Source organism: Conger conger, chromosome 13 (genome assembly GCF_963514075.1).
Source record: "Conger conger chromosome 13, fConCon1.1, whole genome shotgun sequence".
In the NCBI taxonomy this organism is placed as follows: Eukaryota; Metazoa; Chordata; class Actinopteri; order Anguilliformes; family Congridae; genus Conger; species Conger conger.
The window spans coordinates 12,452,749-12,468,186 of record NC_083772.1 but is presented as its reverse complement, the minus strand read 5'-3'; the positions used below and the strand labels follow the sequence as shown (position 1 = coordinate 12,468,186).

Here is a 15,438-nt window from a genome sequence, read left to right as displayed (position 1 = left end):
GCAGCAGTGTAATGCATATAATAATGTAGATACGGGTCAGTAGCTTCAGTTAATGTTCACATAAACCATCAGAATGGAGAAAAAAAGTGATCTCAGTGATTTCGATCGTGGCATGATTGTTAGTGCCAGACAGGCTGGTCTGAGTATTTCTGCAACTGGTGATCTCCTGGGATTTTCACACAGAACAGAGTTTATTCAGAATGCTACAAAAAAAAACATTTGGTGAGCGGCAGTTCTGCGGACGGAAACACTTTGTTGATGAGAGAGGTTAGAGCCTGGTTGGTCGAAGCTGACAGGAAGGTGACAGTAACACAAATAACCACACATTACAACAGTGGTATGCAGAAGATCATCTCTGAACACACAACACGTCAAACCTCTGAGTGGATAGGCTACAGCAGCAGAAGACATATTAAGTCTAATAAATACCTAAATACCTAATCTGCATGCTTTCAGAAAAGCTTTCGTTGTATAGCCAGCAAGGGGAACACAAATGGTCCCAAAAATGAGTACAGTCCCCTTTAATCCACTTCCACAGTTTAGGGCTGCTAAACAGCCCTGCTATAATGGGAGTATCAGCTGTATTCATCTGGAAAGAGAAGTTGCCATCGGATTGGTTCTAAAAGGTTTTAGCCAGCATTATGTCAGTTGTCTTGATTCTTAGACTCTGTTTGGAGGAACACCTGCAAGAGATTATGATGATTCATCAGAAATGGCGTACCAGTGGTTGAGTAGCAAAGCACATCCCTGTGATTGGGTGGATTTATCTGTCAAGCACATTGTAGGTGGCATGTTGACAATGTGAGACAGCTCACATATATATTAAATAGTAGAAATAGTAATGTCTAATGAACTGGCTTTGACTACTGAGAATTGTATTGTGTGTATACAATATACATGTGGTAGAATTCAATTCAATTTAGATTGCAAGTCTGTTTGAAGAGTTGAATTACATTGCAAGCATGCAGAATAACTCATAAATGAATATGCCACTAACATTTCTTAAGTTAGCAGTGTCCGAATAGCTCACTGTATCAACCAGCTGTGATATCGCAGGCAGAACACACGCAGAGGTTCTCCCGAGTGGTGGTTCTGCCTGGAGCAAAAAGGGTTAATGTTTGCTCAGTTGTTTGGAACACAATGACATCAGCGCCCCTGAGCCGCCCCCCTGTACTCCCTCCTGTAACGAGCGCTGTGCTCTCTTCCTCAGGTGTGCAGCAGTCCTGGCAGTCAGGCGGCTGACAGCAGACCTGTGAGCTCTGACGGACAGAATAGGATCTGTCTACACTGGGGAGGACTCTTTTTCTGCCTCTTCCCTTCATCTCTCCCTCCCTTTCTCTCTCCCTCCCTCTCTCTCTCTCACTGTTTAAAACTGGAAACTCACGGTACTGGAGGGTGATGATAGCAGCGCCCTCACTCCTCCCTCATCTCTCTCTCTCTTTCCTCTCTCTTCCTCTTGGTTCCCTGTTTTAGTGTTTAGACACAGAGATGCTGGCAGCTGCCTGGAAGTAACACTGAATACAGGAATCAGAGTGCGATGCCCAAACTTTCAAAGGGAGAGAACTGTGCCAATGCTTCAGCTCATTTTGTAGAGGAATATATCACTCTTCCTACCTCAGACTCTGCTGTTTTGTTTCATTTCTTCCTGTTTTATCAGCCTTAAGAAGTGAGTCTTTCAGAACCATTCACTTTTCACAACCTCTTTCGACTCGTCTTTGCCAGCTGTTGAGGAATTTGGGCATTGTGCGCATTTTCCGTTGGATTGGACTTGAGGATTTATTAGATTTTTTTAACCCTCCTCCGTTCTTCTCAACCTCAACCCCTACGGAGGTCCACCGGCAGTCTCCCCCGGTTCGGCCCTGTCTGGACGTGTAGGCCCCCACGGAGGAATGACGGACACGGTGTCGGAGAGCGAGCTGGACTCTGTGTGCGAGGGTCTGGAGCACTGTGGCACAGGGAGCCCGGTGGAAGAGCGGGCCCCCATCAAGAGACCCCCCAACACCGGAGCCAAGCTATGGGGCCGTGTACGCAGCAAGATCCTCCGACAAAAGGTTTCAGCCCACTCACTCACCCACTCACTCACCCACACAGTCTAATGGGTCGCACCTACAACAACTGTGCCTGAAACACATCTCTCTTCTTCTCTCTACCCCTCTCTATTTTCCCAATCCCTCTTTCTCCCCTCCCCTTTCTTTCTCTCTACTCGCTGTCTACTTCTCATTCTCTTCTGTCTGTCTCTCTCCTTTTCTCTCCTTCTCTCACTGTCTCTCTCCTAGATTAACAGGAGCCATCTGTCAGTGCTATGCTGTGAAAATGGCTGGCTGACACTCGATCTCTGTGTGATAGTCATTGGAGGTGTGATCTCTGCTCTCTTGTGTTTGGAAGCTGATGAAGGCTGGAACCTTACTATGTGAAACTGGGGCCAGACAAGACAAGGAATCACTCAAAAACACTCTGTCTTTTACTGGTCTATAGCTGCGCACAGTCCTTGAGTGCGTTTAAAATATTGCCAGAAAATTTCATGACTGTTTGGAATTGTTTAGCTGTTGTTAATTTTATAATGCCCACTGATGGTGATTACACTGATTCCCAGGGCCTGGATTAAGCTTTTCTTTTTATCTCCACTTTGTCCCCACTTTCATAGATACCATGGTGCTAGAGTTTCTCTTCTGCTAAGAAAAGGCATTACATCTAGATCTGCAGCAAAGGTGGTGGTTCACCTGGATTCTTCTGGAACTGTACCATAAATCTGCATAAAACAGAACTGTTTAATATTAGCCTGAACTTACAGAAGCAGAACGTTTTAGTAGAAGTATTTTTGTTACCGTAGGCTGACAAGTGCTCGGTTTGCAGGTGAAGCTTTTAATGCTGTCCAAATTTCAAAACCACTTTATGCCGATTACTTCTTTGGTGTGTGTGTGTGTGTGTGTGTGTGTGTGTGTACAACCTAATGCACTGGTACTTATGGCACTGCTACATTTCTGAACTGTTCGCTGAGAAACATGGAGCATCATTGTTACATCTTTCCAAGTAATACACAGTAGAATGTTCAGTGTTAATTGAACTCTTACAGAGTACATGTGGCCCTTATAGGACTCATATAAACTCTGTTGGAGCTGAATTAACACTGGCCTCTTTCTGCGTAGTTCCAGGAACTTGAATTGTTGAAGAAAAAAGGCAGAATCCTCCCTCAGACATACCTCGGGGAAGTAGAAAGGGCATAGGCCAGAGGTCACAGGTCAGATCAGTACAGTACAAACATTAATCCCCTTTAGTGTGTGGGCAGTGTGATGAGGGGGAGCAGATAAGCCTGTCTAGGGAACAGCAGACAGATCTCACTGACCCAGCTAAGTAACAGCACTGATTTAACTGCTACCACAGACCCAGTTCACTGCATGGCCAATCCATTTCACCAACGGCTTGCTGGTCTGCGTACAGTAAAAGACTGAATTCAGCCTGTTATAAATGGGATGGACAGGCAGTAGTGTAGTATGCTCATGGGATAGTGAGATGGCTTGTAGGCATTGTATTAGTGATTCCTCCATGTTGGTGTTCTGCAGATTAGCACAGGATATGAAAGTTCTTAAAAAATGTTTTCCTTTTGCGGAATGTCCAAGGGGCACATTGATGTCCAGTACATCGAGACCACTGGACCTCTATTCTAGCAGAGCTTTCCGAAGTCGATTCATTTAGTGTGCAATTCTCTCTTCAGAAGATACATAACTCTGAGTTATATAACTGTAACGTATTACATAATAAATTATATTACACCACCTTGCACAATCACATATGAAACTGACGCCTTTACATGCATACATGCAGTGCAGTACTCTGTCCAGCACAATGGCATATGCATTAATGTGATTGATGTGTTTGCAGGTTTGGTCCTGCAGCCATGCCTCTAGCGTCCTATGAGGATAACACAGCAAGCATCACTAAGCGACAGTCTGCAACAATAAGCACGTCAATAAGATCAACATTCCCAAAGTTACGATATTTGCTGTAAAGTACAAACTTGGTCGTAGCGCCAAAGTCTCATTAATATGTCTATATGCATGTATCTGCACAGCAAATGTCTTAATCAGCTTAAAGTGAGTGGAGCCCTGTCCAGAATGCGCTTGAGATAAGCTCTATAGAGCCCGGAGATGTGCCAGGTCTGTCCTGAAACCAATTTCCCTAACAGATACAAGCTGTGCCAGGAGGGATGCTACCTCCGCTGCACCCCCACCAAGCAGGATAACATCCAGTTCAGTGTGCCTGTCAAACCTAATTTAGTTTCGGGTATTTCAAGGTGGATAACTGCACCCTGAGACATGCTGCTTTCCTTGAGGAAGAGTCCTGCCGGGATCTCGCTCTTGTGTACAGGATGGGAACGTACTATTGGAACCTAATCCATATCTCCCATAGAGCTTCCCTACCACACATCATGCTGAAACCAAGGGGCTCATTGCCTTTCGGTGTCCGTGCTTGATACCAGTGTTAGTAGAGATGTTTTTCATCCTCCGAGAAGTTTCGCTTGGTCCTTGTCCGAATTAAATGTTTGTCCTGGCACAAAGCATCACGTCTCCCCGCATTCCCCAGTGCCCCTCTTATCTCCTCACTACTGACAGTCGAAGCTGTGTAACTTGCGCATGTGGGCAGTCTCAAACCCCTGTCTGTGCAGAGGATGTGGACGCTTTAGGCTACGATCCCGGCTGCTTTGTTTGCATTGGCCCGGATCACTACCCCGGCTCAGCGTGGGGCTCCCCCGCCCCAGCGCCGCCTCATCTGGGCCTCATTGAGCTCCCCCGCTCCCCCGCTGGCAAAGCCCTCTGGCCGCACGAGTGGCGGCTGCAGTCTACCCTTACCCCACTAGTGTAGAGTTACTCCATCAAACCCCGCGCTCCATTTGAAGTGCGTTTCAAAGTCCGTGCAGCGACCCTTCCCGAAAGAGATCCTACAGATCCTGGAATAATGACATTAAATCAAAGCAGCTTCTTTCCCACAGAAAGCTAGAGGCTGCTGCCCATACCACATATGTTTTCACTATATATTCTATTTTTTTTTTAACATAAGCTTCTCACTGCAGAGCCACTGAAAATGATCTTAGAAGACTGTGTTCAGGGTGACTGGTTATTTATAAAGCAGCTATGATTTGTCTCTTAACACACTACAACATAATTGCCAGTTATTACATAAAATATCAAGATGATCTTATCAAGATCAAAGCTAAGTACATAAGAATACAAGAACAGCCTGTCTCCCCTATCTTTTGCCATGCATAGACAATCTCTGTGTCAAGAAGTTGCCTTTGAATATCGTGCACAGAAGCACAAGATGCATTTATTATTTAAAAATTCATGCAAATACAGTGGATATTTGGAGGCATACAGCTTGTTGATTTGAAGAAGACGGCAGGGTGGTCTTCTCGTGGGCATAGTATAGAGACAGGGATGTACATAACCTGCTTGTCTCTGGCTACACTCAGAGATGCCCCTTTTCTTGTTCCCACATAACTCCATGGTCATGCTGAGCATGTGGTGTTTCACTGAAAGCCTTGGGGGTTCCCTATGCACTGCGTACTGTAGCGTAAGCCTACTGCTATGCAAACAAAGAACTCTCCTGAGAATGTTAATAAAAGATGACTTACTGGGGGGATACAGAACAAAGGAGCTGGGGAAGTTAGTTTTGCATTCGGGTTTTGATGCGTCCTTTTCTTGCATTTTTATCTGATAATACTCAGAAGAACCTTGGGATTTCACTGCAAGAACATTTTAAAAACTCATTGGGTCTCCAGTTTTGTCTGGAACGGTAAAGGGTTGGTTTAATAGATTTTATTATGGGAATAATGGTGGTGATGATGTACAGGAGTGGTCAATGGCAATAGAACATTGGGTAACATTGTTCTATGAAGCCTTCTGTATAAGAAAATAACGCTTTCCGTACATACTATATAAAAAAATGAAGTTCAATTTTGTTAAATTCTGATACTGTATTATACAGCAATAGCATAGAAAACTTTCATATATTCAGGGATTAAATTATTTTATTGCTGTTGAAAAATCTGTATTCTAAAACATCACCAAAAGCTTTTGGTACTGAAACGCCTCTGAAGTGTTTTCAGTTCATTTCACCTCTCTCTGTTATTCTCTGCTCTCCAGGTCCTAAGTAACCAAGAGAAACAGCACTCTTTTGATATGACATAGTTTTACTTATCTTGATTTACAGAACAGTAATCCATTCATCATTGACCACTTCTGTTATCTATTGGACCTCTCCTTGTTTTCTGAATTTAATATAGATTAGAGGAGCATACATTATCATATGTTATGTTATCATTTCTTTTAATCACGCATGATTCAGCAGCCGGGTTCAGTTCATCCTGGCTGGATCTACTGTGACATAGGCATGAGCCTTCAGAGCAAAGAGGGTAGACTCCACCACGCTTGGTTTCCCGTAATCCTGCAGGGCTATGGTTCATCGCATTTTGTTTCCAGCCCATTAACTACAGGGAAGGGTAGTTAACCACATAAATTAGAAAGATGATTTCCAGCGACTTACTAAACATTCGCTTGTTGCCCATGAGTGCAATGCTGATGCAGTTTATTTATTTTTTACATTTTGCTCAGACAGGAGGAATGCAGAGGGGGTAACTGATAGAGATGGGATCTCGGGGCGGAATGCGTCCTGTAAGTCGTTTTGGCTTAAACTGTCTGTTAGATGACTAACTGTAAATTGCTACAGCAGGAAACAGAACCCAAGGCTGTACAGTGAGATTTGTGTACGGTCTGAGAGTCAGTCTCTCTATGGACTGCCCCCCATGGTCTCCCTATATGCAGGTTTATATTAAGAATACATTTACATTTGTTTACTTTTTTATTACTCTGTCTAAGGTTTGGGTTTTGTTTACTTTGTGTATTTATATGTATGCAGGCTGGCTTCAAGTGCAGGGTTAGGCTTCAGTTTTACATTTCTGTTATATTTCCTGTCAATATGATATTGTTGTCAATGTTTGCGTCTTCTTTCTGTTGCTGTAAATAGCAGCCACTGTTTGCCCGTTCACTCCAGGCTGTTGCATGCGAAATCCTGGCTGATGTACCCAACCACAATCACATCCATCTGCGCAGATCCAGTAGAGCGCAGAACTGTTTAGTGTGTAGTTTGCCGGATGGATACTGAGAGGAGCAAGACTTTCAGCCTGGCAGCATACAGCAGAGCGCATACACTGCCATAAATCACACAGAACCTCTGGGTCAGCTGAGCACGATGCCTGGCTCTCTCAGCGCAGAAGGCGGCCAATGTAAGCAGACTTCAGGACCCCGGGAATTTAATAAGGAAGGCAAAATGAATATGCCTTAACCTGAAATTCCCCCGGGGGGTTAAATATAGACCAAGTTGTCTGGGAATTTCCGTCAGACATGGGAAAACTGGGTCTTCCGCGCATTGGCTCCAGGAATAACCCAGTTACGAGTGGAAACTGTAACGTGCTCCTGTTGTGCTGGCCATGGATGAAAGGGATTCGGAGGCTGGCGAGAGCAGAAAAGATGTTTAAAAGAGAAATGTTTGCACAGGTGCTCGAAGGAAGACGCACAGCTACTTAATGTAACATTACTCAACAAGATCATGTATTCAAATATCTGTCCTAATTAAGCTGCTTGCCATTTTTTACCTGATCCTGGGAGCATGGTGATGTCTCTGATGAGGAGAGAGAGAAAAGAGCTCATGCCTCACATTGGAGCAGTCAGTCTGAATGAGCTCGCATTACCTGAAGAGATGGTGTACCTACTGTATTGTCTCACACTGTTAAGAAAACATCCATAACAAAGGTTAAAAAGTGAGAGTTGACATGAAGTTCTGTTTCTGTTTCCCTTTCATAACAGCTGGGTCCAGAAACAGTACAGTCCAAGAACTGGCAGATGGATGTAATCGAAATGAATGGGGTAAGAGCCATACTCTATCATACACAGTGGGCCTGCTTGTAAACTTTCCCAGGCCTTGAATTTATATCCTGACATGAATATACTGAAAAGTAAATTCATAAAGGAATACACACTTAAAAACCGCTGATTATTGTGTTACTCTCTCTCCTTCAGATCAAAGTTGAGTTCTCAATGAAGTTTACCGGTCGGGACTTGACCTTGAAGAGAACCCCTTCAAAGAAACAGAGTGGCGTGTTTGGTGTAAAAATCAGTGTGGTCACAAAGTAAGATCTGGTGAATTCTCCGGCTAAAATCACTGGTTACTGAAGCCAATCCTGTTCATGCTGCAACGCTCATCGCAAACTTTGTTGCCCAGGAGAGTTCAGATGAGCATGTGTCCTCCTCTGAAGCATGTGATGTGAACTGCTGCTTTTTATTACACCGCAGTTTGCACAGACATGAGTCGAAGGAGACATTTAATTTACAGCTCAACAAGCAAACTTGTCCGTACTCAATCACCAGCAGGGGTGTTTCGCAATTTTGTGTCGGTATGGTAACCACGGTTAAGATTTGGCACAGTCCAGATTTGATCCTGAACCACGGGGCCCCAGATTTGTTCCCAAACCACAGGGTCCATCAATTCTCTAGAATGCTGCCAATTCTCTTGAACAACTACTGTTGTAATGGAGTTTAATGGTATGTGCCATGTTGGCTATAGTGCTGTAATGGAGTTTAACGGTGTGCATCGTGTCGGTTACAGTGTTGCAATGGAGGTTAATGGTGTCTGCCATGTTGTTTATGATGTTTTGCCACTTCGCAGGCGAGAGTGCTCCAAGGTACCCTTTGTCATCCGTCAGTGCATTGAGGAGGTGGAGAAGAGGGGGATCGAGGAGGTGGGCATCTACAGGATCTCAGGCATAGCCACAGATATCCAGACCCTGAGAGCTACATTCAACACAAGTAAGAAACCGTACATTCATTCATTTGGGAGACAATTTCATCCAAAGTGATTTCCAAAGGCACCATCTCCAACAACTCCAGGACCAAGCACCAAGTGCTCCTCTAGTGTGAATCAGATTGAGCCTCTTGAGTCATCATTGTCTCCCCAATGCAGGGCATCGCAGTTGAAGTGTGTACACAAACCACTGACTCTCTCACACCCTACAGTTCACCCAGTACTGCAGGAGGTAGATAACTGGAGGGCAGGCATATCTCATAGCTGAGAGCATCTGGCTTTGGGAGGAGGGAGATGGTTAGCTTTAAGCTAGCTAACTTTAAACCACCCTGAGCCTGGTGGGACTAGTGGAGCTGTGTCTCCCCATCCTTATATGAGCGAGACAGATGCAGCAAACTCATGAATTTCAAAGCTACCTCTGTAATGCAAATAGAGCAAGTCCCTGAGTTGAGCTGCGAGGCTCCATATGAGAGAGCATAAGACAGGTGCGTTGTCTCCGCAGACAGCTCCAAAGACTTCCCAGTGAAGCTGAGAGGCACGGACATCCACGCCATTGCGGGAACTCTGAAGCTGTACTTTCGTGAGCTCCCGGAGGCCCTGCTCACAGACCGGCTGTACCTGCCCTTCCTGGAGGGAATAGGTATGGCAGCGCTCACTGGAAGAGCTCAGCCCTTCCATGCAATGGCAATGCACACCAACAGCATTTTCCATTTAATGTCATTCTCCAAAAACACTCCAAACTCTCCAGCTCTCCAAGCTCACAACCCAGAATCAATCGGGGAAACTACATCTTCATGCACACTACTAGTATCAGTATAAATATTAGTCATACATTTTAATATTACATATAGTACATCGATGGAGACAAATGGAAGAATTTCTGTAGAGCAGAATGTTGATTGTCCGATTAGCCGTGATAGATTACATTTTACCCTGACAGAGGGCACTTCATTTAATATGAAATACACAGTGTGTATCTGTGACTGCCCATTCTACTGTGTGTATGATTGCAGTATTTTAAGGCTATAACCTTAGTGGAGGAGTTTGTAGTGGGGTGGCGTGCATAGTTCTCCAGATGTTGTAGGAGAGTGATGAGCTGGTAGAGATGAGGGAGATGCAGAGAGGTCTGTCTGTCTGTCTGTATGTCTGTATGTTGCCTACTGGGACTCCTCCTTCCTCTCCACAGCACTGTCTGACCCTGCCGCCAAGGAGAGCTGTATGATGCATCTGCTGTTTTCACTGCCAGATCCTAACCTCATCACCTTCCTCACTCTGCTGGAGCACCTCAGGAGGTATGCGCTGAGGACAGGGAAATGTGACCCTCATTATAATCACATTCAGATATTCATAAAACTGTGCTTCCCAGCCCTGTCCCTGGAGATCTACCATCCTGTCGGTTTTAGCCCAAACAAAGCACATTGATGGAATTGGGTTGTGCCAAATTCAGGTTGAAATGAATAGATAGATAGAGTGGTAGATGACCAGGAACAGGGTTGGGAGCCACTGTCTTAAACAGACTGTGTAAAGTTGTGTGTGTGTGTGAATCAAAGGGGAAATAGTCTGGAGCACTCGGATGCAAAGTAAGCCCTTTAATGGTGCAAAGCTGACACGTTTCAACGCTGCCGTGTCTTCATCAGATAATTGTTTGACTCTGATGAAGATGCAGCAACGTCAAAATGTTTCTGAGAAGCACCAGATTAGCCTTTTTTTATAGGTTGATCCACGGCGACCTCCTTGTTGATAGCTATGTGCGCGTTTATATTTTGTGTGTTTGTCTCTGTCCTCTCACATTCACGCTGTGGACCTTGTGACCATCCAAACTGCATGCAGTGGTTTGTTTTACTCTTCACTACTACAACAGGACTCCCAAATTTCCAAATCAGAACCCAGACCCTCCTCTGATGTAATGACATGAGCAGTAAAATCCCCTCAGACCAGTGTCGCTCCGACCTGCTTTCCCCATCAGACACACATCCGAAAGAAAAGCAGAAATCCATCCAATCCTGCTGGAACGGAGGCTCGTCAGCTGTGCCTGCTGATGCTTTCCAGAGCTCCCCGTTCACAAGCGCAGACTTCCCATCAAGACAACTGCCCTTCCAGACCAGGATGCGGGAATCTGTCATGATCAGCACCAGAGACACACAGGAAGTCCTCAGTCACACAGATCTGGCCAGCGTCTGTTTCCAGACATGGCATCAGACAGGCTGTTGTACGGCGTAAAGTATCCTCCCCCCTGTGTGGCACATGATACGCTTTGGCGCCATCTGCTGGACGATATGAAAGAGAGGATGGAAAAGCCATTACTGTAAACTGTCTGTTGCTCTGGGAAGCTCAGTGTGATGCCCGATTCTTGGTTCTTAACTGGATTTCAAATTAGACTTCTTTCACAGAGACAGATGATAAAAGCCTGGTTGCTGCTACAGGACACAACTTGTTGCAGCAAGTTTCAGTGATAAAACCCTTTTTTGTATTGTCCATTTAATTCACAAACAAATGGGCTACTGTTTTCAGTCGAGGGGTGTATGATTAAAAATGGGCATAGATTTTAAAATAACTGTAGAAACTAAATACATGAAAGACTCACACTCAATGGCTTGCAAAGCAGTGGCATGAAGACTGAAGAGGCATTCATCGGAAATTCCCGTATAACCAACAGAACAGCACCATTCACAAATATCTGAATATTTAAGCGTCAGTTTTAGAGTTTTTTTTTCTGTACAGGATTATTTATAAATGTTGGTTCCACTGGAGAGCAGTTAAAATGAGGAACATTATGCCCAAATATTTTACCATCCCAAAAGTATGCCCAATTGGCCAAATGCATCCATCCATCCATCCATTATCTGAACCCGCTTATCCTGAACAGGGTCGCAGGGGGGCTGGAGCCTATCCCAGCATACATTGGGCGAAAGGCAGGAATACACCCTGGACGGGTCGCCAGTCCATCACAGGGCACACACACCATTCACTCACACACTCATACCTACGGGCAATTTAGACTCTCCAATCAGCCTAACATGCATGTCTTTGAACTGTGGGAGGAAACCGGAGTACCCGGAGGAAACCCACGCAGACACGGGGAGAACATGCAAACTCCACACAGAGAGGCCCCAGCCGACGGGGATTCGAACCCAGGACCTCCTTGCTGTGAGGCGGCAGTGCTACCCACTGCACCATCCGTGCCGCCTGGCCAAATGCAGCTCTTAAAAAATGACAGAAACCTGAAATATATAGAGAAAATATTAAGGTAAATAAGTGGGTTTATACAGCATTTCCTGAACAACTATATCAATGGTATCACATTTTTATGTAAACCAAACTAACACTGAACAACTGCAGAGGAACAGAAGTACAATACAGCATTTTATGTATTGTGTTGGGTTGTGGATCACAGTACATTTTATGGGAAATAAAAGTTGTTTTGTGAAATAGTGGCACCTACTGGTCTCCCTGACGAATGACATTCCTTCTAATAAATGAACTGAATATTTGAACAATTCTGAAGGAATGCATGACATACCCCAGACAATATGCAGCCCATCAAAACAAGGAAAGAGGAAGATATATTATTCAAAGATTCTTACCACAGTTACTTTTGTTTTTTTTTTGTTTTTTTTACAGTTTTACGTTTTGCAAGACACCAACCAGTGATGATTGCAAATTGGTAACATTACAGTAATGATTGCAGATTGGGATGACACTACTCACAGGATTGTGTCACAAATAAAGATAATTACACTATGTTGCTCAAAATTAATAATTTTTCAGTGCTTTAACCACCCTTTATGTTAAGAGTTTATGACCGGTTTTACATTTGGCGTCAAATTGATGTTGATACATACTGCGATACCTTCTTATTGTCTCCCAAATTACTAACCTTTTGTCCATAAATGTGAAACATCTGTGATAAACATCTCATTTTAGAGCCAGATTTACAATGAAAATTGACACTGTATGAGAGTGCTGAGTGCCACCAGAATCATTCACAAAGAAATCTGAGAAAATAAATTAAATGCTTGTATATTTTATTCAGTTACAGTGGGTCAAAATAACACTGCACAACACATTTGTATGCCATGTTTGGGACAGGACTTTACATAGCATAATGTGTATTGCATTTTGACTATTTAAATCCAAGAAATTGTAAAATTATAAAAAATCATACAGTATCAATATAAAAAAAGCGTTAACTGTTTTTTAAGAGATGTCAGACGCTGAATGGGGTCGAACTGACCCCAAGCATAATAGGAGGGTTAAAACCTAGGCTTCAGAAGACTGTGTGGGTTATTTTGGAGCCCCTGTTTCACACCGGTGTCCCTTTCCCCGCAGGGTGGCAGAAATGGAGTCAGTGAACAAGATGTCCCTGCTGAATCTGGCGACCATCTTCGGCCCCACCCTGCTGAGGCCCTCGGAGGAGAGCAGAAAGGGCCACATCGCCCTGCTCTCTGACCTGTGGTCGCATGACGTCATGGCACAGGTGGGCCCCGCAGGACAGGGCAGCGTGGAGAGGGTCCGGTGGGGGAGGGATTTGCACCTGGCAGGGGGGAACGGGTTTTTGGTGGGATTGTGGTACAGTACTATGACAATCCACGTCTAGTGAGACCTGCCTCGACTCAGTCACCATTTTGTCTGTACGAGTTAACTTTAAAAACGTACATTTCAACTGTTGAAAAATTATATTTATTTTTGCCAATTGCAGAACTATCTAAGAGCGTATGTTGAGAAGAAAAAGGAATACTTCCATTGAATTGTCAGTCAAAGTTACAAGAAGATGTGGATTAAATCCAGACTTCTTCTCCCATCACGTTAAGACGGGTCACGTCTGGACCCGGTCTGATTAAATAATAGTAAAAAAGTTGCTTTTGCAGTTGTGAGTTCTATACGGTGATGTCCTGTTCGTGGTTGTGGAGGTTGCTGGATGACAGGTCTTTGTCTCTGTGTCCTGGTAGGTCCAGGTTCTTCTGTACTTCCTGCAGTGTCCCTCTGTGTCCTTCTCCGAGCTCAAACGCAGCACCCTCTACTTCTCCTCCGACGGATAGCCTGGGCTGTGGCTTCTGCAGCGCCTGCCTCCGCTCACACTGCCCGGCGTGGGGCTGCTTCAGCGAGAGAGAAAGAGCGGAGTCTCAACTGAAGAAGCAAGAAACTCTACTCTCTGTGTGCTTTACCTAGTCCTGAGCTGTGTGTGGCTGTGTGTGTCTGTGGGTGTCGAGAGTGTCAATCTAAACCCATCAGGGGGGAAAAGCTGAATGAGTCTGTCCAGGCCTGTCGCTCACTTCGGCCCCTCGTCCGCGCCCCCAAACCGCCCCGCGCTCGGCTGCACTCGACCCTGCTGCTGGTCTGCTACGATACCCTTTTCTCACCTCCACCATGGGAGAGAAGATAATGGTCCGGCTGTGGTCTGGTTCCCTCTCGCTCCAAAGGAAAGTCAAGCACTTGACCATGTCATCCACGTTTGTGTGTGTGTGTGTGTATGCATGTGTGCCTGTGTGCCTGTGTATTATTGGGAGATTATTATACAAATCAGATTATGAGGGGGTCAGGTTCTTTTTGAAAGTCAGATATCTGGGGGGCACAGGGGATTGGCGGTGGGGGTTCTGGTCGTTATTGGTTGTAGTTCACATGGCTGTCCCAAATTCTTGTTGTTGTCAGCGCATGTGACAAGTGGTAGAAACTATTTTTTTGCTTATGAACGTCAGCATGAACTAAGGACTGGAGCCTCCCAGAAGCTGTTTTAATATAGCCTTTGTATCGTATCCCATTATTGCTTCAGGGTTATTGATTGGAGAAATTCCATTTACATACTTTAGAAATGTGATTTGCTCAACTGTGTATCTTTATGTCTGTGCATATGAATGAAGATATGCACACACTCCGTGATATTGCACTGTCACTGGCTCTGTTCAAATGTTAGACAAGGACAGATGCGGGAACAGCATCATTTGTATGTGTATAAAATACTAATTTTACCTATTTATTTATGTGGATAGGCTTGAGTACTGCTGAATCCGGTATTCTCTAACCTTCAACCACAATCTGCATTTGTACTGTGTGTACTGTACAGTATATAAATATGTTTAAGTATGCCTGTTCATTGATCAATCGTGTATCTATTGAATGTCATAAGAGCCTTTGTACCATTTCTAATTCACATTTGTTCAGAATAGACTTAAATATATATTCATGACTACAGTAATCAATATCACTTTGTACATTTGCAGTTAAGTTTTCAATAGTGTCTGTGGGAAAATGTTGTATAAATGATGACAATAAAATAGTGCTTTGCGTAAATGGTGCCTGCGGACTTGAAAGTATACTTGTCGTGGCCAAAAGATTGTCAAGTCTATTCGTGGCAATGTCCAAACCAGCCCAAGAGAGGGCGCTGTGGGATAAATGTTGCTGGATAATGGAGTAATTGAGTGGTCTGTCAAATAGAGTATGGCAACATTACATGTTGATTGATTTCTATTAATTCATGCATGAATTCATTCTGCCTCTGTTTGATTAACATTTTTTGCATGCAGATCTCTATATTCATTGGCTATAGCAAGTTTTTAAGAATGAACATCAACATATTTTAATTGCATA

At 44.2% G+C, this 15,438-nt stretch overlaps 1 protein-coding gene across 1 annotated transcript; it reads left to right on the top strand.

Annotated features, from left to right (window-relative positions):
• The first annotated feature begins 1,388 nt into the window (after positions 1-1,388).
• LOC133108100 (active breakpoint cluster region-related protein-like) lies at positions 1,389-15,146 on the top strand. The gene is made up of 8 exons (XM_061217523.1): positions 1,389-2,051; positions 7,860-7,919; positions 8,073-8,182; positions 8,719-8,858; positions 9,356-9,493; positions 10,040-10,145; positions 13,183-13,330; positions 13,803-15,146. Exons 1-8 carry the CDS (start codon positions 1,890-1,892, stop codon positions 13,890-13,892), a joined length of 954 nt encoding a protein of 317 aa, XP_061073507.1. The 5' UTR covers positions 1,389-1,889; the 3' UTR covers positions 13,893-15,146.
• Positions 15,147-15,438: the final 292 nt, after the last annotated feature.